This window comes from Anguilla anguilla, chromosome 14, assembly GCF_013347855.1.
Source record: "Anguilla anguilla isolate fAngAng1 chromosome 14, fAngAng1.pri, whole genome shotgun sequence".
Classification (NCBI taxonomy): Eukaryota; Metazoa; Chordata; class Actinopteri; order Anguilliformes; family Anguillidae; genus Anguilla; species Anguilla anguilla.
The window spans coordinates 27,785,993-27,807,372 of NC_049214.1; the positions used below are offsets into that span (position 1 = coordinate 27,785,993).

General features: G+C 44.7%; 2 protein-coding genes across 4 annotated transcripts in view; one reads left to right on the forward strand and one right to left on the reverse strand.

The window, feature by feature from the left end:
- The first annotated feature begins 101 nt into the window (after positions 1-101).
- On the forward strand, positions 102-13,406 carry LOC118212702 (mothers against decapentaplegic homolog 4-like). 2 transcript variants are annotated; one of them, XM_035390884.1, is made up of 12 exons: positions 102-355; positions 1,738-2,219; positions 4,461-4,635; positions 5,241-5,270; positions 5,592-5,798; positions 6,178-6,303; positions 6,457-6,564; positions 6,829-6,879; positions 7,035-7,218; positions 7,517-7,685; positions 8,482-8,620; positions 9,604-13,406. In XM_035390884.1, the coding sequence occupies exons 2-12, from the start codon at positions 1,980-1,982 to the stop codon at positions 9,813-9,815; spliced, it is 1,641 nt and encodes a 546-aa protein (XP_035246775.1). In that variant the 5' UTR covers positions 102-355; positions 1,738-1,979; the 3' UTR covers positions 9,816-13,406. The 2 variants fall into 2 exon arrangements, with proteins under 2 accessions (XP_035246775.1, XP_035246774.1); XM_035390883.1 differs by having other exon boundaries at positions 102-338.
- Positions 13,407-15,522: 2,116 nt separating this feature from the next.
- The window catches only part of myo1hb (myosin IHb), a 32,074-nt gene continuing 26,216 nt past the window's right edge, over positions 15,523-21,380 (reverse strand). For both annotated transcript variants that reach the window (XM_035390881.1, XM_035390882.1), the window contains 11 exons: positions 21,311-21,379; positions 20,786-20,870; positions 20,361-20,523; positions 20,032-20,115; positions 19,725-19,818; positions 19,215-19,270; positions 18,375-18,510; positions 17,919-17,989; positions 17,117-17,214; positions 16,721-16,820; positions 15,523-16,258 (listed from right to left, as the gene is read on the reverse strand). In XM_035390881.1, coding sequence (XP_035246772.1) covers positions 16,232-16,258; positions 16,721-16,820; positions 17,117-17,214; positions 17,919-17,989; positions 18,375-18,510; positions 19,215-19,270; positions 19,725-19,818; positions 20,032-20,115; positions 20,361-20,523; positions 20,786-20,870; positions 21,311-21,379 — 983 coding nt within the window. In that variant the 3' untranslated portion in view covers positions 15,523-16,231. The remainder of the gene's footprint in view (positions 16,259-16,720; positions 16,821-17,116; positions 17,215-17,918; positions 17,990-18,374; positions 18,511-19,214; positions 19,271-19,724; positions 19,819-20,031; positions 20,116-20,360; positions 20,524-20,785; positions 20,871-21,310; position 21,380) is intronic.

Sequence of the window (21,380 nt, forward strand, 5' to 3'; positions counted from 1 at the left end):
CCGTTGATAATGGCAATACAGACAATATATAAAGAACAGCTTTAACATAATACACAAGAATGAAAATGTGAGTGTCTTCCTGCGCATGTGCGATTCTCCATGTTTGTACGAGTAGCTGAGCCATTTTGGTGTTCGGGATTGCTCCCTCTAGCTGGCTAGCTAGCTTGTGAGGGAAGTCGCGCAGCTAGCTAGTTATTCTCCGTTAGTTGTTTTGAATAAACAAGTACACATGTTTATAATTTTGCCATAATAAAGTTTCTTGGAAAAAAACTTAAGAAAACGAAACGCCTGAACAAGACACTGACGAACAGGCTACACCGCTGGCTAGCAAATCGTCGGTAAGGGAAACGAGTTTGTGAGTAAACTAGCTAGTTAGCTAGGCCAAGAGTGAAAAAATGATTATAAAAACGGAGTAAATACATCATGTTGCAAGGGGTATTGGTGAAGTTTGTAATGTTTTCGCGGACGAGAAGAAGATACGTGCTAAGAAAGAAGTCTAATCTAGTGCTAGCTACCTAGCTAGAATGTTAGCTCGCAAGCCAAGTTTGTTTTGTTCTAGTCAGCTAGTCGGCGACAGGGTAAAATTGGCTAACTATCTTGTCGCATAACAGCAAATATTGGCATGTTTCAGTCAAATATCAGAAGCTTTGGAAAACGACGTGCAGCCTCTCTGTCGATTTGATACGATAGATAGTTAACGACACCTTCATTTATGCATATTTATTTACAAGGTTTAGCTAGCTAGCTAGCTTTCCTTAGCTAGTTTGATGACTAGTGAAGAAGCATCACCCACAGCTGTGTATTGATGTTGGCTATAGCTAGCTATGTTATTTAGCAAATCGCTAATTTTCGCACAGTGACGTTGCAGCTGTATCTGAAACTTATTGCTGTTACCTAGTTTTTCGTTTTGAGAATATGGAATGTCAACGTTTAAACTGCTAACGTCGCCAGACTTTTGATTTGCATACTTGTTAGATAGCTGCCAAGGCAGTTCATGTAGCTACCTTGGCTTAGTGTTTCTATAAGAAGAAAAGTTGAGTTGTGTTTAATATGGAATGTGGCTAGTCTATATATGTTATTCTGGTTCTGGATCCTAAGGATCTCTCTCTCTATCTGTTTGAATCCAAAGGATAGGTTAGTCTACACTCAGATCCTACTGTAGGAACTTGGGGCATACAGCTCAATAAATGACTCATGCGTGTTCATACCCCTAGTGGCATTACCACAAGGATCTGTAACTGTAGTCATGGAGAGCCACAGAATCTTCTAGTTTTATGTATGTTTCAATGAAGCACTGTGTTGAATTTGAGTAATTAATTCCAGTTGTCTCCATACACCTTGCTTTCAAAGCCTAAATTGGCTGCTGGTTGAAAGGAAACTACTTCAACCAGCAGACACTCCTGTCCTACGTGATCACCCCCTAGAACAGGTTCTCTAAATCAGCCTGTGTGTTCTAAAGTACTGTGTTGGGCATCTGTCTGAGCTTCATCACTGTTTTAGGATTAATGCCATTTCTATATTCGTTGGCTCTGAAATATCCCAATACCTTATCCCCAAAACAAATTTTTTTATGTTTAAAATACCTTAACTACTGTTGTGTGTAAACAATGTGCCTTTACAAATTTTTCTTAGCTTTTTAAAAATTTTTATCTTGCAAACGATTGGTCTGAAGCTGTGTGCCTGAATGGAGTGAAGCACGTAGGGACTTAACCTCTTCTGTGCTTTCCTCCATCACAGCCTCTGTTGCCCACCGTATTCCCTCTGGGACCCCCCTCCAGAACACAGGGCAGCGGCTGAAGGAAAGTCTTCTCCCTCGTTCCAGTCTCATGGGACCACAGCCTCGGAGCGAAGGGAGACTTTCCAGACTGCGCGAAAAGCGGACTGTACGATCTAAGAGACCTTAAAGGACGCCGCCTGCGGCTCACCCGCTGCTGCTTTGACACAGAGTACAGAGACCTAGCCCCCGGAGGCCCCGCGCCATGTCCATCACGAACACTCCCACCAGCAACGACGCCTGCCTGAGCATCGTGCACAGCCTGATGTGCCACCGGCAGGGCGGCGAGAGCGAGTCCTTCTCCAAGCGCGCCATCGAGAGCCTGGTGAAGAAGCTGAAGGAGAAGAAGGACGAGCTGGACTCGCTCATCACCGCCATCACCACCAACGGGGCGCACCCCAGCAAGTGCGTCACCATCCAGCGCACCCTGGACGGCCGCCTGCAGGTAGGGGGCGCTGTGCACAGAAGTGCGATTACGGGATGTAATAGGCTGGTGGGGCGAGACACGTTTTTCTGTTGGTCTAAACTGGGTCTGAAAAAGAATAGTAAGGGTCAGAGCAAAAGACTGACATTAGTGGGTATGCCGTTATATAGTGTGTTGCGAAGGCAAGACTAACTATATCCCTGGAATGTGACTGAGTTGGCTGTTATTGATGAAATTCCTGAAGTGTAGCAAGCTAGCTGCTTAACCAGGCAGCTGGTTTGATGCCCCGTGATTGCATATGTCACTGCATAATTAGCTATTCTTTTGTAGTTTTCAACTGCAGTTCATTGTGGGCATCCAGTTTTCAGTATCTCTAATGTAATTGTAAGTAATGGTCAGTGATATGTGACTTAAACTTGAAATCTGCATTATGCAACTGTTCCTTGTTTTGGCTCAATAGCTGGATGTCAGATTCCACAAGCTTGATTATCCCAAAAGGGAAAACTGTTGAAATGTTTTCCAATCCCAAATGAATTAAGTCCAGTGAAGAGCATTTCAAGAACGTAATTTTGTTGTGCTGGCATCATAAGCGTTATGGTTACTTGTATAAGTAAAGGTTTGTGTTTAAAAATCCATTTTGCAATACAGACATAATTAGCCTACTTCAGAGGTGTATTTGGCAGGTGTGAAGGTGTTAAGGTCATAAATGCCCAATAGAAGCACTGATGCCAAAGACCCTGCCTGTCCAGAAGTTCCATTGCCAGACAGGCATTAGGGGCTGCTTTTTATAGAAACGGGCAGGAATGTATGTCGGTGAACTTGCCAAATATAAAGCAATCACAAACAATGACCAGTGCCTCAATTTTTCAAGCGCAAAATGGGGAAAAATATTGATTATACAGATATTGGTGAAATATTGAAGCAAATGCTAATTCATTGAATATGCAGTAGGATGCGCTTTTAGACACGTTCATTAAATACTGTAGGCTACCTTAATTTCTGGCCCCGTGCATTTGGAGCTGTGAAAATTGACTTCTGCGCGGCATGTCGCTGGCTTGTGAAGGTCCAAATTCATCGGAAGCCCAACAGAGTACGAGGATGCCAAACTGTTTCAGCACGCGACGTCCCTGCAGCAGAGTGAGCATGATAGATGTGCCTGTGATCTCCCTGGAGATAAAATATGCGTTGGAGTTTAACTGTAGCGTCGAAAAATATACTATTTGACCCCATGAATTTCACTGCGCTATGTTGCGGTATTACAAACAGGATGCTTCATGTTTCCCTAAACAGAGCAGCATGGCATGCAGAGCATATTGGCTATGCGGTGTTTCCTTAAGGAAAGCTGCTCGTCATGGTGCTAAGCTGGGGATACTCAAAGCCTCACCCTTGAGGCTATCAGAACGTTTTTCATTCTTCCCTTCAGAAAGTCTGGACTGATTTACACCTGCGTTATCTAAATTACTGCTTTGGTTTCAATGAAGATAATGCATGAAGAAGGAGGTTATTGATTTTTTTTCCTTCAGTGTTTCTTAGTCGATGCGTGGGTGCAAAATGGCCAAGGCACAGCTCTTTGACCATGAAGCACTGTAGGGTTATTTTACTGCTATTAACTCACCTGCACAAAATCAGGTGAATAGATGGGAAAATACAGGGCTTCCCCAGGAAAATGGCGTAGGGGGAAGGGCCTCAGAGGGTCCGCGGTGGCGAAGGGTAGCGGTGAGCTGTTGTATTCACATGGTGCAGCCTTGTAGCCGACCTGCTGAAACCATGACTACACCGTGCCACATTTGTTGAATAGTGCCACCCTGCCTTTATTTACACTTTCGTGGAGATCTGAGACTGAGGTTTTTACAGATTTCTTTTCTGTTTGATAATTAATAGCTGGGGGAACCCTGAAATAAATATGGTGTCTACCAACTGTTTTTTTGAATATGTCCTGTTAGCTGAAGTGGCATATGTATAAGTGGCATATATTTTTGCCAGTGTGTCCCACAGTTGGCTACTGTGAAGATATTCTTGCTTTATTGTGCGACTTTATGATCTTTCAGATTCTGTGTTTACTTGACGTTTGAGGGTACAGAACATTATGAGTAAAAGGGGTGGAGATGTCATTGTGGTAATTTCCGTGGGAAACCCCGAAAAGCGCCAAACCCGCGGTTCCGTGTAGGTGTGGTGCCCGCCGTCCCGCCCAGCGCCTGGCCAGCCGTTTTACCAGACCCATCTGACGGCTTCGCGGTCTCTCTCGTTCCCCCCCGCTCCCAGGTGGCCGGGCGGAAGGGCTTCCCCCACGTGATCTACGCGCGGTTATGGCGGTGGCCCGACCTGCACAAGAACGAGCTGAAGCACGTCAAGTACTGCCAGTTCGCCTTCGACCTGAAGTGCGACAGCGTCTGCGTGAACCCGTACCACTACGAGAGGGTGGTGTCTCCGGGAATCGGTGAGTCGGTCAGCCCGGCGGCTCCCTCGCGCCGCTCCTGGAGACCTACCGTCCTGGAGGTTTTCATTCCAGCCCTAACTCGCCACGCATGATTCTATTAATTTAGCAGCTCAACGAGGTGTGCCTTGTTTAGGGTTGGAGTGAAAACCTACAGGATGGCAGGCCTCCAGCAACAAGGCTTGGAACCACTTTAGTTAGCCCACCGTGGCCACTTGAAGTGCTTCTTTTGTTTTTAGTTATTTTTTGAAGGAAAATTTTTTTTGCACAAAACTGCTTTTGAGGATAGTTATGACAAACTTTTGTATAGAAAGTGACCCTGGGGGCTTGCTGGGTGGCTAAGGCACTGTTCTCGTTTAGTGCATGGATGGGCCCCAGGGCCCAGAATGGAATCCTGCCCGCACCAGTGCTAACTGCCGCCAGTAGCCCCACAGAGAAATATATAACATCCAAAACGATCATTAGTCAGCCGTATGAGGGAGATGTGGCAGCATGTCACTGGGGTAACCAGTTAGTGGAAGAAGCGCCATATAAGTGCAGTCCGTCTAAAGAAAGGGTGAAAGAAAGAAAGAAATATTGTGACTCTCTATGTCTCTTGTCTTTTACAGACCTGTCAGGACTGACTATAAACAACTCCGGTGAGTGAAGTCTTCTTCGCTTTTCTTTTTGATTAAATTTTCTTTGTTTTTTTTGTTTATTTATTCCTTTTGGTAAAGATTCTCATTGGAAATGCTGCGTCAGAATCAAAAACAAATTGCTTTGTATGGTAGCATGGCCACAAGGAAAAAAAATGCAAACAGTTTTCCGCCGGTTACAAGCTGTGGAGGTCCACAGGGGCTTCTGCTGTTGTTGCAGCTGTGGCGAAGGCTTTTGAGCGGGTTAAGTCGTAAGAGTTTACGCGGGTAGGGTGGAGCACACGGTGATAACCCGCGATCCCGCGGCGCTCTCTCCTCCCCCAGTTCCCTACGGCCTGACGGTGAAAGACGAGTACGACTTCGAGGGCCCGTCCTCGCTGCCCAGCGTCGAGGGCCACGCCCCGACCATCCAGCACCCCCCCTCCAGGACGGCGGCCCCGGAGCCCTTCAGCGGCCCCGCCCTGCTGCCCGCCGCGGAGGCCAGCGGCTCCGCCTCCTCGGCCTTCTCCAGCATCGCCGTGGGATCCGCGCGTAAGCCCCCCCCCGTCCCGTTCCCCCGTGCGTCACTGCGGCCATGCTCTCCGTGCTTTCTTCATTTCGGCCTGTCTCCTATTTAGCGCCATTCTGTTTTTAATTTCAGCTGCACGCTATATGAACTATAACAATAATAGAGCTGGGCTCAGTGGAGCCGGTAATCTCTCCCCAGAGGCCTGTGTTCTGCCTGGCAGTGGGCTCCAGGGGAGAGATGACGAAAAAGCTTTCTGTGTGCGTGTGTGTGTGTGTGTGTGTGTGTGTGTGTGTGTGTGTGTGCGTGTGTGTGTGTGTGTGTGTGTGTGTGTGAGTGTGTGTGTGTGTGTGTGTGTAATGTACATGTGTGTGCGTGTTTGACTGTGCTGCTCTCTCTCCTCAGCCCAGTCCAGTGGCCTGCTGTCGGGGGCTCCCAGTGGGGAGGGGCTGCTGCCAACGGCCTCAGGAGCAGGACAGGGCTCGCAGCAAAATGGCTTCCCTGCTGGCCAGCCTGCCACCTACCACCACAGTAAGTCCCGCCCTCTTAGCACTGGCTCCGCCCCCTGCTCTATCGGTCCTGCTCTCTGAGCACCGGTCCCGCCCACTGCTGAGTCATGGAGAGCGAGGGCAGTCAGTTCAGAAGGTGTGTATGCTGTTCTAACTTCAAAATGTTCCCTAATAGGTGCAAACTCAACATGGACGAGAAGCGGCAGTTTCACACCCAACATCCCTCACCATCAAAATGGGCATCTACAGCACCATCCCCCGATGCCTCACCCTGGACACTACTGTAAGTGCAGGTTATACCCGCAGTGCACTGCTGTACGTGCTGGTTAGTAGTAGAAGTGCTAATTCTTCTCCAAGTAAATGGATCTTTGTCTGCATTATTAATACAGCTATGTAACTAGCTAATTAAAATTCACTCCCAGTAGCAAATTGAGAGTGAATTGGAAGCTGGACAGCCGGGAGAAACGGCATTGCCGTTAACGGTCAGCAGGGACATCTTGCGCTTCCAGTACTAGTAAAATTGAGTAAATGTGCGTTTCTCTTTCAGGGCCCGTACACAATGAGATTGCATTCCAGCCCCCAATATCCAACCATCCAGGTGAGTCTAACACTTACATACTGTCTGTGTACGTGAATACTTACCTTTTATTGTGAACACGTATCTTTTTTCTCTTTGTTTAATACACGGAAGATGCCATTTTTGAGGAGATATGATTTGTGACGGTCCTTTTTGTCCCCCCCTCTGCCCCGTAGCGCCCGATTACTGGTGCTCCATCGCCTACTTCGAGATGGACTTGCAGGTGGGCGAGACCTTCAAAGTGCCCTCCACCTGCCCCATCGTGACCGTGGACGGATACGTGGACCCCTCGGGCGGCGACCGCTTCTGCCTCGGCCAGCTGAGCAACGTGCACCGGACCGAGGCCATCGAGAGAGCCAGGCACGGGCTTCCCAAGCGTTTTCACCAGCCAATCACAACCTTTCCATGACTGTGCCAAGACTTTTCTCCATTTTACAGTTCCATTTAGCTGTATAATGCATTTGTGGCCTGTGATGTCAATTTGAGGCGGATTAGAACATAAATGTGGACTATTTGAAGAATGAAATATTATATAGTGTCTGATAGTAAGATTCGTAGCAATGTTTCATTTCATTTCCGAAGTGTAATTTTGGCTCCAGGGCACCAGGTAAGCGCGCCAAATCTCATAAAATCTGTGACTGTTCCGTCGGCTCCTCAGGCTGCACATCGGCAAGGGCGTCCAGCTGGAGTGCAAGGGGGAAGGGGACGTGTGGGTGCGTTGCCTTAGCGACCACGCAGTCTTCGTGCAGAGCTACTACCTGGACCGGGAGGCCGGGAGAGCGCCCGGCGACGCCGTGCACAAGATCTACCCCAGCGCCTACATCAAGGTGGGCCCGCTCACGGCTGCGCTTCTCTTTACTCCAGCAGCACCTTTAACACTGAGAATGCGTGAATGGCGGGGTGGTGTACAGCAGGGGATCATCAACTCTGGCCCTCGAATCCAAATCCAGCCCAGGTTTTCTTTTCTCCCGGGTAATTAGTGCTACTGATTGGCCAGACTGTCTTCACACCGGACTCCCAGGCAAAGGGAGGGTGGAAAACCAGCAGTCCTCGGCCCTCGAGGACCGTGAGTTGCTGATCCCTGGTGTACAGACACACAAAAACCTGCTGTTGAAGTTTGTAAATGCATTTGAACCAAAGGTATTTAAAAGAAAAAAATCACTGAACTTTACTCAATACATATTTTGTTTTTTACATATTCACTGTGGTAGTAATTCAAACAGATGTACCCTGATAATTTTTGTATACTTTTTTCTGAATCTGGGTGTTGTGTCTGGCTGAGGAGATATGTCTGTGTGACTTTGCTGTGACTCTGCTGTGTGACTCTGTGTAACCCTGCTGTGTAACTGTACTGTGTAACTGTGACTCTGCTGTGTGACCCTGTGTAATCCTGCTGTGTAACTGTACTGTGTAACTGTGACTCTGCTGTGTGACTCTGTGTAACCCTGCTGTGTAACTGTACTGTGTAACTGTGACACTGACCTTGTGACTGTGTGACTCTGCTGTGTGGCCCTGCTGGGTGACTCTGTGTAACTGTGTGACTCTGACCTTGTGGAGACTGTGACTCTGTGTTACTGCTGTGTGTAACTCTGGTGTATGACTGTGCTGCTCTGTCTCCTGCAGGTGTTTGACCTGCACCAGTGCCACAGGCAGATGCAGCAGCAGGCAGCCACGGCGCAGGCGGCGGCCGCAGCCCAAGCCGCCGCAGTCGCCGGGAACATCCCCGGACCCGGCTCTGTGGGGGGCATCGCTCCTGCTATCAGTGAGTGTTGGGTTAGGGGAAAAACGCTCCTGCTATCAGTGAGTGTTGGGTTAGGGGAAAAACACTCCTGCTATCAGGGAGTGTTGGGTTAGGGGAAAAACGCTCCTGCTATCAGTGAGTGTTGGGTTAGGGGAAAAACGCTCCTGCTATCAGTGAGTGTTGGGTTAGGGGAAAAACGCTCCTGCTATCAGTGAGTGTTGGGTTAGGGGAAATACGCTCCTGCTATCAGTGAGTGTTGGGTTAGGGGAAAAACGCTCCTGCTATCAGTGAGTGTTGGGTAGGCGTCGCCATGGCGTGGGGGAAAACGCTCCTGCTATCGGTGAGTGTTGGGTTAGGGGAAAAAAGCGGTGAAATTTATGATTTATTTTGATATGATTTCTGCTTTAATGGATGTTATTGTTTGGCCCAGCCAGTTTTATGTTCAGATGAACGATATTTCTGACAAAGTGCCAGCTTTATAATGGTGGTTATTGGGGCTTTTGCTCGTTTGTGGTCTAAAGCAAAAAAACACACTTCAGGTAACTCAGTTATCGGTGTTTCATTTCCAAAGGCTTTACAGATGAACACATTAATTTTCCTAATTGGAAACTTATCAGTTTTTATATTGTGCCTGTACTTATTTTTTTGAGAACAGCGATCTCAGGTTGCATGTGCCATTGAACGTCATTTATTTCAAATAATAAATCTTGTAATAAACTCATGTACAAACCTCTGGAGGCATGATGTCTCTGTACACGCAGCTTTGAAGCTAAAATATATTTTCTTGCTTTAAACCACCTGTCCTTATAGCATCCATTGTAAAGCCAGCAGGTTCTCAGAAAGTCTGCGCCAATCGAAAACCTTACACTGACCAAACGCGATATAAATATAAAATCTCCAGAAAGGTAATTACCCCTTTAATGAAAGGCCTTTTTACTCGTAAGCACAGCTGACCTTTTCTCGCGCGATTGTTACCGTGGTAACGGCTTTTCCTGCCTGCGCAGGCCTGTCGGCGGCGGCGGGCATCGGCGTGGACGACCTGCGGCGGCTCTGCATCCTGCGCATGAGCTTCGTGAAGGGCTGGGGCCCCGACTACCCGCGGCAGAGCATCAAGGAGACGCCCTGCTGGATCGAGATCCACCTGCACCGCGCCCTGCAGCTGCTGGACGAGGTGCTGCACACCATGCCCATCGCCGACCCGCAGCCCATAGACTGAGCCCTCGCTCCCTCCCTCCCTCCTCCTAATCCTCCTCCTCCTCATGTTCTGCTCGCCAGGAAGGAGCGCGTCCTCTGTACCAGATTCAGTAACGGGGACAAAAGACTGACACGTCACTGTTCTCTTCATTTTCTTTTTTCTTTTCTGTTTTTTCTTGGTAGTTTTTGTTTTTTTTTCCCTCCTCAGTCCTTGTGGCATGTGTCCCTTGTCAGCAGTGAGATTATTTTAGCTCTTAGTTGCATTATTACCCATCGTATAATGAAGTGAGAATCGAAGACGTCTGCTGTGTGACCCTGCAGTGAGTGTACCGGCCCGGTCAGCACAGCAGCGCACTTGAATGGCGGTGATTTCGACCCGTGAGGATGTGGAGCAGAGATCCAGCAGCATGATATTGTGGCATTTTACGTAAATATTCTCCCGATTGCGGATTCTGTTCTTTTTTCTTTTTTTTTTTTTATCTCGGTGTTGTGTATGGGTTTCTTTTTGGTTCTAACGGTGTACCAGGGGAAAACGGCAGGTGATCCTGAAATGCCATTACTGCACACGGTCTAGTTCACTGTGACCTCCTGAAAAAGTGTTGTAGAAAATATGGCCATATGTGTGGGTAGTGTGTACTGCCCAGGCATGCAAGCACTTGTGTCTCATGCAAGGTTTGGTATGTAATTAATCTTCTTTAGCTAAGGGGCTCTTATTTGAGCCCACGACGCATGGTGCAAACATATTCATGTGGTATATTAACGCAAAATTACACTAAAAAAAACTCCACAACTATGTGCGTTATCAGATCTTTCAGTATTTAGCGTGTCCAGCTTTTGCCCTTGTCACAGCTTCCATTCTTTTCGGGAGACTTGGTTTGAGTGTTTTTTTTTTAATTTTTATAAAGAAATCCACAGGGATAATTTTCTGTGCTCCTTGTAAACGCCTCCAAAATTTGATTTTAGAAGTCCGGTTGCATTTTCTGCTTCTTGCGACTCAGTTTATCCCAAACAAATTCAGTGATTCAGTTGAAGCCTGGACTCCTGGGTAACCTGTTAATTCTTCTGAGTGCACCAGCACCTTAGCAGTTTGCTTGGGGTCGCTATCCAGCCGTAGAATGAATTTGCTCCCTATCAAACACGGTTTGGAGGATATTGCATGATATGTTTGTATTTTATAGATTTGTTTGTATTTATAAGCATTTTCCTTCAGATCTGAAGCAAGAGGGACATCACTGACACTTTTGGTTACAACTTTTATTTAGTTTTGGTAGTAGGGTGCACAAAAGACAGAGTGGACAAATACCGAAAGATTTTGTATTGTATGTAGTGGTGGAGGCTTTTCTGTTATGTTTCCTGGATTATTGTCTGACATGGAGGGACAAAATTGCAATGGACGGCTGATTTGACTGGAAATTAAATTAACGAAAGGGTGGTCTCTGACATTTGCTATATATATATATATATATGATTTTTTAAAACTACTTGTACAGTAGTTATTTGACTGATTAATATTATGGCTTGGATCAGTAAGAAGGGGAATCTCTGGGAAAAGCAGATCTGCTAGTGCTAATGTACTCATATTGATGGTTGATATTAATATGGCACAGATGCAGCGAGCGGGCCCTAAGGATTTACCACAGGAATCCAGTTCTGTGTAGTTACAAATCTCATGCAAAAGTCATGAACTGTGGTGCGATGCATTGAAATACCCCTAGTCTTGGAAATGGCCAATGATTTTGTAATGTGATCATTAACGTACTCTACAAAAACTGGTGAGGTGCGTCAGGTCAGGTGGCACTGAACCGCGATCCTCTGGCAGTCCCCTGGAACTGCGGATGTGTGTCGAAAGCTGAACGGCAGGCTAAACCGCACAGCCCTGAGGAACTGCAGTGCTCTGTTCTATCTCACTGCTGTCGCACGCAGTGTTACCCACTTGGGCATGCTATATTATGATTTCCTTTTATGCATGGGAAAACTGGAAGTGATTTTTTTAAGGTGGCCCTCTTAATGCTGAAAATAATTATTTTTGTTAACGTTTCAGAGGAGCACTCGAGCACGTTTTACTTTGGGCTCATTTCCCGCAGCGTAGTTCTTCTGTTTGGGCAGCTGTGTCCTGTATGCACCATAATCCGTACGTTTCGTCACCACCAGAGTCACTTTCTGTTGATCGGTCATTTTGATCTTTACTTGCTGCTTTTGTACCACCTTTCCAGTTTGCGGTTGGAATCGGCAGTTGTGCCTCTGAACTTTTGGAGCCAGCACTGCACTCTTAGAGAAGCAGATTGATGAAAATTTTGCAAAATAAAAATTGTGCCAAGGAATTCTCTATAGCTATGAAATATACATTGTGTGAGGTCACTGAAAAGACGGCAGAAGCACAGGCAAAATGAATTGGTTTTAAAACTGCAGGAATCTCGCTACATATTGGTAAGGTCCCATGAAATGGTTATGATTAGCATTTTATTTTTATTTTTGAAAGTAGTCATGTCCATGTCTCTGTACAACGGTATTACTGAAGTTAACCAAACCAGTTTTTCTTCCAGAATTTTTTGACCCCGAATAAAATGTATATTATTTTGTATTTCAGTTATGTATGTGCCGGTCAAATTTGTCAGGTCATTTTAGAGATGCACTCTGTGTGTTGGACATTTCATTGTGAAATTTTCTGTATTCTGTAAGGCTAAGATATGAGTGTATTTTTTGAAATTGGTAATATCAGCATATAGGCTTTCTAAAGTATTAGAAGATTATTAATATAGTGGTTAACAACATGACATTGTTTGCATCATGCGTACCTTGAAAGTTACAAATTCATGAAGGGATAAAGGTTTGCAACAAAACAAGTGATCATTTATAATAATCATTTAAAATAATTTATATGGTCAACTGCAGTAGTCAAGATACAAATGTGAGATTTGTTTTTTGTGGTTGTTTTACATGTTGAAATGTACATGGCAACTTTCAAGAAAATCCTGAAGCGAGGTGGCCTTTTGAAAAGGGTTCGATTTCATCCTGGTGTCACATGCTCCCATGTGTACAAAAGACGTTGCATTTTGTAACGCAGAGTGGTCTATTTTAAACCGAGAAACCTGTATTTTTTACTTTTTGCTTCTCACCTAGAGGTATATTCAGTTCATTTAATTGTGTGATTATTGTGCTTTCTGTAGATATAACAGACTAAACTTTTTTTGTTTGTTTTTTTTGTAAATATCCCTGTCAGTGGGGAATTTTTTTTTTCTTCCTGTTATTTTTTTTTAAATTTTACATTGCATGTCCGTGTTTATTAGATCCTGAAGCAAAGGATTGTGGTTATTTCTGCGTAATCTGACCCTAAACATTGATGGGTACATTTTGCCTGAACCTGGCTAAGTTGCAGAGTTCAGATCAGTATTCGAGAGAGAAGTCTGGATTCACGTTTTTCAGATGCTGATTTTAAATGTACGTGCATTTTAATTTTATCACTACAGATGAGTATGAGCGCCATTCTCTTGGGAAGCCCACCACCGCTGGGGGTCTCGCAATCTGCATTATGGTGTCCTGCCTCAACGCTGTGATTCAGGAGCCTGTATATTACATATTAAAAAAATCATAAATGAAATGTTAAAATAACAAAGTTTCTGTCATTTATCTCCTCAGATTTTGGAGCTCTTTGGAGCTCCCTGAGCGTTCTATGTTCTGTAAAAATGGGTGGCGTCTATTTCTCTGCCTTTCTGAATGGGTCAGAAACATCCCAATCACTCTCAATGCTCTCTCTCTCTCACACCCTCGCTGCACTCTGGTTTGTGAAGCGTAACTGTAATAGTCCATTTCTTTTTATTTAAATTAAAATTTTAGCAGACTAGTGTGGTTTTGGGTAAATCGAGTGGGCGTCAGTATTGGTTGATGCTTTCACTGCTCAGTGTTAATTGCTGAATGCTGTACTTCGCAACATACTAGCATCTACACAATTCAATTCAGTTTTAAAGGTTCAGTTTACTTTGGATTGTGTGAAGTGTGAAGTTTTAAATTCAGTTCTATTTAAATTTCATGACCCTTTAAATCATTTTCATGCTGTTTTCACTCTGAATTTAACAATTCTAAAGTGATTTGAAGTACCCATCTCACGGTAATGAACGTTTTGTAAATGTTATGTTTTTCAGTCATGAATAGTCTGATATGATATGGAAATAAGCATCCCTTATTAATTTTTCATTTGATTTTTGCCAGTGTTTGAATTTTTGTTTGATAGCATTATATAAAAGTCTTTCATATTAGGAAACTGGGGGTGGTTAATGAAAATTTAAATAAAAATTTAAATGGGATAAATATTTTATTCAGACATTAGCTGTTTTGAGTAAGTATGCTCATTTTGATAGGTGCAGTTGTATGCCATTATACATTAATATAGGTTTATGCTTACAAAACGGTTTGGTGTCTGATGTACTGTAAATGTAATGGAATGTAACAAAACACTGGCACTTCTGTTTAGATGTAAAATCATGTTTCTTTCCCTTGCTCTCCAGAGAGTGGACAGGTCTGCCCGCCTTTTGCATTTCCACTGCGGTGAAGAACACAGCCATGACGGGCTTAACCTATCCCGGCATGCAGTGGGTGTGAGGCAGGAATACGTCCTGGACAGGTCGCCAGTTCCCCTCAGGGCACACACACCGTTCACTCACACACTCATACCTCCTGGCAATTTAGACTTTAAATGAGCCTAACCTGCATGTTTTTGGACTGTGGGAGTAGACCCACAGGAAAACAAAACTATTAAGAGCAGCTCAGGACAACTCCAGAAAGATATTCCGGACAGGCAGGTTGAAATGTAAGTTTCAAGAGGTTATAAGCGGCATCAGATGTGCAGCAGCCATTTTTTCCTGTACCAGCAAGTTTCGGAATGAAAGATGATGACAGTTCCAATGCGATTTCTACAGCATATTTATGGAGGCCCCTGAATAATACGTTTTCATGCAGCAGATGAAATTGAAAAATTGACACAAGATGGCGGTTTTGGGCAACTGTCCAACTGACAGTTTCCAATCTGTTGATGTCTATTATAACCCTTCCACTGATATCATGTACTGTTGACAGAAACGTCACTCCACAGTACATGATATTAATGGTGGGGAGCTTTGAGCGGGAATAAAACACGATTGAGGGTGTGAATGACGACCATGCATTTGCGACTGTGCCCTCTTGTCTTTTGAATAATAGATCTTGGCCTGTGCGTTCAGTGTGGCTATATAGAAATGTTTTGGCTGTGTTAGGCTTGTGACACAAGCAAGATTCCTTTGTCTTCATTGTTTTTTGAAACAAAATGAACGAAAATTGAAACGAATGAGACAAACAAAATGCTGCATCAGGTTCCCAGTTCTATTCATCCAAACTGCTGTATTTGTAATGTTTGATAGGTATGAGGAATATAGTGACACGTGGGCTTAATTTATGTGCTGGCGTGCCCCAGCAGCATACTGGATAGGTTATGTAAAAAAACAGCAAATCTTTATGCTGAACGTACATAGCTATCTATCTGGCACAATTCTTTCTATAAACCCTAGTTCAGAAGTTAATATTCAGAAGCTAAAACATCTCTATTAGTCCCCAGTACACTGCTGGAGTATGTCAGTCAGTGTATAAAGTACAGGACAATGGTGTGAAGCAAAATGGCATCGTGCATGTTTTGATGTCACATGAAAACAACCCAAAAATTTAAAATATACAGCTGCACAAAATAATGATTTCAAAGTTTTTTTTTGGTGATTGATAATCGATATTATTAGTTTATTAGACATCTGTGTGTGAGTAAATATTTATAAAAAATTATATGGTACATATGGCTTTAAAGTCACAAAGTTATCGATGAAGCAATGCAGTGACATCATTACCATTCTGATCACAGTTAAGAATCCTGCCTATTAAACACATATGACCTACAGTGACCTTCAGATGACCTTCACAGCAAAGATGAGCTCTACTACTCTGAGTTTGAATGGTGCAGCCCTTATTCAGCAGAAGGAGATGTCTGTCTGTCTGTACTTACCTCCCTCCCTGCCTTCCTGTCTGTCTGTCTATCTACCAGCACTATCTGCTTGAGCTTGATCAATAGTTGAACATGTACTGTAAGGAAAGTCTTTCCCCGCAAGGGCAGACCCCTTGGACTCACCACTGGAGCAGGTAATGTACAGAGGCAGGGATGATAAAACAGATAAGAGAGGAGCTCCACCAATCACAGAGTACATTGGTGCCAACCAAAAGAGGTTATCTCATAGGTTGTTACCCCAATGTACTTTGAGACTGCTGGAACTCTTCTCTCTTTTCTACCAGTAAAGTGAGGAATGTCACAAACTCCATCTCTGCTTTATTATCCCTTTGCGTAGGGGTCCAGATGCTGGCACGTCCATGTGGGTTAGACAGGCAGAGGACAGGTGTAGCTCATCCAAACATGGTCTGGGTCCCAGGTCAGCGAGACTTTGCTTGAGTGGATTCCTGGAGCAAATGAAATGTGTTGATTGTCATCAGCATAGTGATGATATTACATGCCATGAGCAGGGATAACTTGATTAAGTGATTTAAGGTAAAGAGAAAAGCGGAGAGGACCGAACATGAAGCCCTGTGGGGACACCGGGCAAGAGGTTACAGGGGGAGGAAACGGATCCGCTCCAGGCCAACCCAGTAGGATCTGTCAGCGAGAAATGAATCAAGGAAAGAGCCTGAGATGCCCTGCTCTGCGATGGATGTGAGGAGGATCTGGTGGTTGGCCATATTGAATGCAACGCACAAGTCGTGGAGGCGGAGGATGGAGCTGAGTGACTTGGGTATCACTAGGTGAAGAGCCACTGCCAAGCAGTGCAATGAGAGAGGAGTGGAGTGACATGGGATTGTTGGACCAGCTGGAGGGACATGGGTCTGTGCCAGTTGAAAGAGAGCACTGTGTGTGTGATGACTCACCACCATTAGATGTCCATTCTTGGCCTTGTAGACGATGGACTCCTGGCCACTGCAGAAGTCCACGAACCCCTGTCTTCCTGGCTGGATATCAAACCTGACACTGCAGAGAGCCACAATTCAGCTGTCGCAACCATGCCCCAGAGCTACAGAGAACAGAATCCCAGACCTACTGCTAACAGAACAACAGAACCGCAACTCAGAAATGCCCCAAAACTACAGTACAGAGAACAGAACTACAGAACCGCAACCCAGAAATGCTCATAGGCAAGCCTCAGAACTACAGTACAGAGAACTGTACTACAGAACCGCAACCCAGAAATGCCCCAAAACTACAGTACAGAGAACAGAACTACAGAAGTACAGTGTGAACCAGACCGCAGACACAGGTTGTCTCACCTGCCCTGCACCACTCTGATACAGGTGTGCTTGTTTGCCAGCACGCACAGCTTGGTCAGCGCCTCAAACAGGTGATCGCACTGCAGCACCACGTCACCCTGGACACACAGTTACAGGACTTTACTGGACCATCCTTTTTTAAATATTACAAACATTACATTTGAAACCGCTTGATACTCTGTACTTTGTACAGTAGCGTAACTGATTTTACATCAATATACTAAATAAAGGTTATTGGTTAAATAAAATATATATTTTTAATTCTAGGTAATTCACAGTGGCATACATTTCACAGCAGTATACATAGTTTTGCAGCAGTATGCTGTGATTTACTGCTGTAGAGTGGGGTTTTCTGTGGTATAGTGGGGCTTTACAACAGTGCTTGGTTTTACTGCAGCATAACATTTTGCAGCAGTTTGGAGGGGTTTTACTGCAGTATCATTGGATTTTACAGCAGTACGCTGGGTTTTACTAGTGTAGTGGGGATAACCGGGGATACAGCAGTATAATGTTTTTTTTTCACATATTATTTAAAATAATGCTGTAGACTAACCAGATAGTTGACTCACGTTACTTCCTTATTCAATTTTTATTAAGGACAAGAGGCTTTGCTTAATAACATGTTTTGAATGCCCTTTCCCCCTCAGTCTATTCAAAATTATTATTATTAGATGCCGGTGTCTAAGAAAGACCATTGCGAGTTATAAGAACTTTAATATACTGTATTTGCTTATGACAAGGCATAGAATTTGGGCTGATTCGGGTTCAATGAACGTAAAACAATATTTCTATCCAATTTTACCTTCTGTTTGTTGTCATCACACATGACATGGAGGATCATGAAATTGTCACTCAGATTGCTCACTGACACACCTGCAAGCACAAAGAGGATTATCAGTTTCTTTATGCTAAACACATACACGCCCACTATAGACATACACGCACATACAAGCACGTACACACACACACACACTAAACACATAAATGCATGCACAGAAACACACAATATTCATACATCCACACGCTCTACACTACACACATACACTTGCGCACACACTATATGCAAACACGCACGCTTGAACACACTATAGACATACACGCACACACACTACTGACATATATGCACACAGAAACACAAGCACACACACTATGTGCATACGTACACTCATACATACACACACGCACGCACGTGTGCAAATGCACACGAACACGCACACACACTCAGGACGAGCTCTGGTAGCCCTGCTTAGGTGATGACCTCTCAGGGCCCTGTACTCCACGCGCTGTTTGACCTTGGCCTCCTCCACCACGTACAGCGCAGCTTGAGTCAGCAACAGCAGCCTGGGGCGGGGCCGAAAGCCCTTCCTGTCATACTTTACCACCCGCACGCTGTACTGCAGGGGAGAGAGGGAACGGGAGAGACAGGGAGAGAGAGGGAGGGAGGGGGGAAGATAAAGGGAAAGGCAGAGAGAGAGCGGAAGAGAAGAAGAGAGGGAGAGAATGAGGGAAGGAGAGCAAGGAAGAGAGAGGGAGGATGATAAAGGGAAAGGCAGAGAGAGAGGAAGGAAGAGGGAGAGAGAGAGGGTGGGAGAGGTTGAGAGAGAGCAGAAGAGAAGAAGAGAGGGAGAGAATGAGGGAAGGAGAGCAAGGAAGAGTGAGGGAAGGAGAGAGGGAGGGAGGGATGGATGGAGGTTGGGGGAAGAGAGAATGATAACAGTCATATTTCCTGTGGGTTGCTTCTGGCATGCACAAGACAAATCCAGGCTGCTACAACCCAATCATCTTGCGGCGTTTGCAAATTCAGATGGGAATGAGCCAATGAGACAGAAAGGGGAGGTCACACAAAGGTCACATGGTCATGATCCCACATTTCGTTTTGTGTCTAATGGGTAATGCTCTAGTAAAGTAGGGGGTTTAAAATCCCAGGACTCAGCCCGGCTTTTGTCTTTTCATACAGTGATTAAGCACTTGGATGTGGTTAATCATTGCTTTGAGGTAAGCACAGCAGCCCTGTGGAGCTGCAGACCACCAGCACTGGTCAATCAAAGCCATGCACACCTGTAGCTGCAGCCAATCAAAAGCCTATGTTTTAGCTTACCTGGATTCGTTCGTGCCTGATCAACTGTAGGACCTTCAAGTTGATATCCTGTTCCCCTGTATAAACACACACACAGACACACACACAGACAGCAGGCAGACAGGAAGACGACACACACCTTTCAGAAGTGAAACATATATTCTGGGCTGAAAACACATTTCATACATTCTACCAGTGACCTTATCACCCTGCCTTTATGCCGTAAGGTGTGTACAAATCAGTTCTGTGGGCCTACAGTAGCGTTCAGACTCCAGAGATGTGTGCATTTTTGTGTGTGCTTGTGTGTCTGTGTGTGAGAAAAGTGTGTTAGACCCCTAACCGTCACAGTAATAGCTAATATATATCTAAAATACGTCTTCAAATATATCAAATAATATATTTCTTGCATGTTTTTGTTTTTTTTAAATATGGTGACATCGTAAGAATGTGAAAGTGATTTATACTAAAGTTAGGGATAGTCTAGGAAGCACTGCCACTTCACAGGTATTCAGAGGGCACGGTTGGTCTTACCTATTCTAGTGTCTGCGAAAGGTCTGGGCACGCTTTGGGGATAGCTCTCCTTCTTGCCCTTAAATAAGGCACTGGCCACACCTTTCAGCAGCAGCTAAGATGACCGGCAGCCCCAAGGGACACACAACCACAGCATGAACATGGCAAAACGTATGAAAGCTCTTAAAAAAAGTACCAATAAGGGCAACTAGACTGGTTCCTGGAAGGAATGTAAAAAATGCTTAGAAAAGTCTCTTTGAGTCTATAATTATATCTGTGGTACTATCAGGAGAAGTCAAAGGTCAAAGGCCAAAGGTCAGGGCTGTACCTGTGCTTTACGTTGTGCAGTGATGCCACGCACATAATGCCGGACCATATGGCGTGTGTAGAGTCTACGCAGCATGGAAGATGCCTGCACAACAAAACACAGCACAGCAACACAATGATATACATCTCAATTAAACTGTGGAGCCCGAAGAATGTTAATTATGTGAAAAATATTAACACATTTTTATTAACAAGATGGATTGCCTCAAAGATAAATCAAATTATTTTATTTTGCAGATTTAATATGTGGTTAATTTTTTCAAATCAAATTAAATTAAATACATTTTATTTGTACAGCATTACAGAGTAGCAGATGACACACCATCCTACCTCCTGCATTATGGGGGGTGGGGTAAGCCAGGCGTTTCTCTCTAGGATGGATTTGGGCAGATTGTCTCTCAGACGGAGGAGGTAGTTCTGTCTGACGAAGGCCAGGTATTCAGAGTTATCCACACCGGCAGGCTGGTTTCTGGTCATGAAGCCCTTGATAAACCTGAGAGAGAGAAACAAACGCAGGGGCCCCATTAGAGAGATCAGGGCACAGGGGCCTATACTTGAGCACTGTCATGGAGCCCTGTCACAGGATGCCACCACAGAGCTCCATCACAGGGCCCTCAGAACATTAATTATCTATGAAAGATCATACCGTATTTAAAGATGGTTAGTTGTATGTTCATGTGGCAATTATTACATTTCATGTTTTAATAATGTTCTTTAGCCGAAATGTCCATGTTAATGGATCCATGTTCTCTCACCTCTTTATGACCTTAACAGCCCAGGCTCTCCTTTCTCTTTCTTTGCGGGCCATCAGACCCCTCCAGCATGTCTCGATCTTCATGGCTAAAAGAGAGAGAGACAGGCAACAAAAATATCCAACATCCACACACAGAGACACATTTAAATTCTTTATTTGAGAACACAATTAAGCACAGAAGAATGGGCCCCAATTTAATGTCAGGAATATCTTAGGCCTTATAACTTGGGCCACCAGTTTAACTAGTGCAGTTTAAAAAACCGCAGTTCAGTCATCTGTCAGCACGAGGTTGGCGGAACCTTCTTGTCAATCATTTATCACATTGCATTTCCTTAGTAATTTACATCAATTGTCACTAATTAAGCACAGGTGATTGACAGCAATGCTCCAGCACTGTTTTCAGTGTATACAACTATAGACATATGGCAGAAATCTTTACGGTGTTGAGCTTTTTACATTTTTTTCCCCAAAGGCAAATTACGTTGTCTGCAAAAAAATGGTTAAATGATGAGAGTAGGTGACCCACCTGCATCTCTCTGTCTCTGGTACGCTCCCTTTCCACGGTACCCTTTGTACTTGGCTTGGATTCGTGTGGC

What these genes read in the sequence shown, in the direction of transcription:
- LOC118212702 (XM_035390884.1), top strand. Translation starts at nt 1,980, where the DNA reads ATGTCCATCACGAACACTCCCACCAGCAACGACGCCTGCCTGAGCATC. An exon ending in CCCAATATCCAACCATCCAG is followed by an intron (nt 6,880 to 7,034) that starts GTGAGTCTAACA and finishes TCTGCCCCGTAG; the next exon opens with CGCCCGATTACTGGTGCTCC. An exon ending in GAGGCCATCGAGAGAGCCAG is followed by an intron (nt 7,219 to 7,516) that starts GCACGGGCTTCC and finishes TCGGCTCCTCAG; the next exon opens with GCTGCACATCGGCAAGGGCG.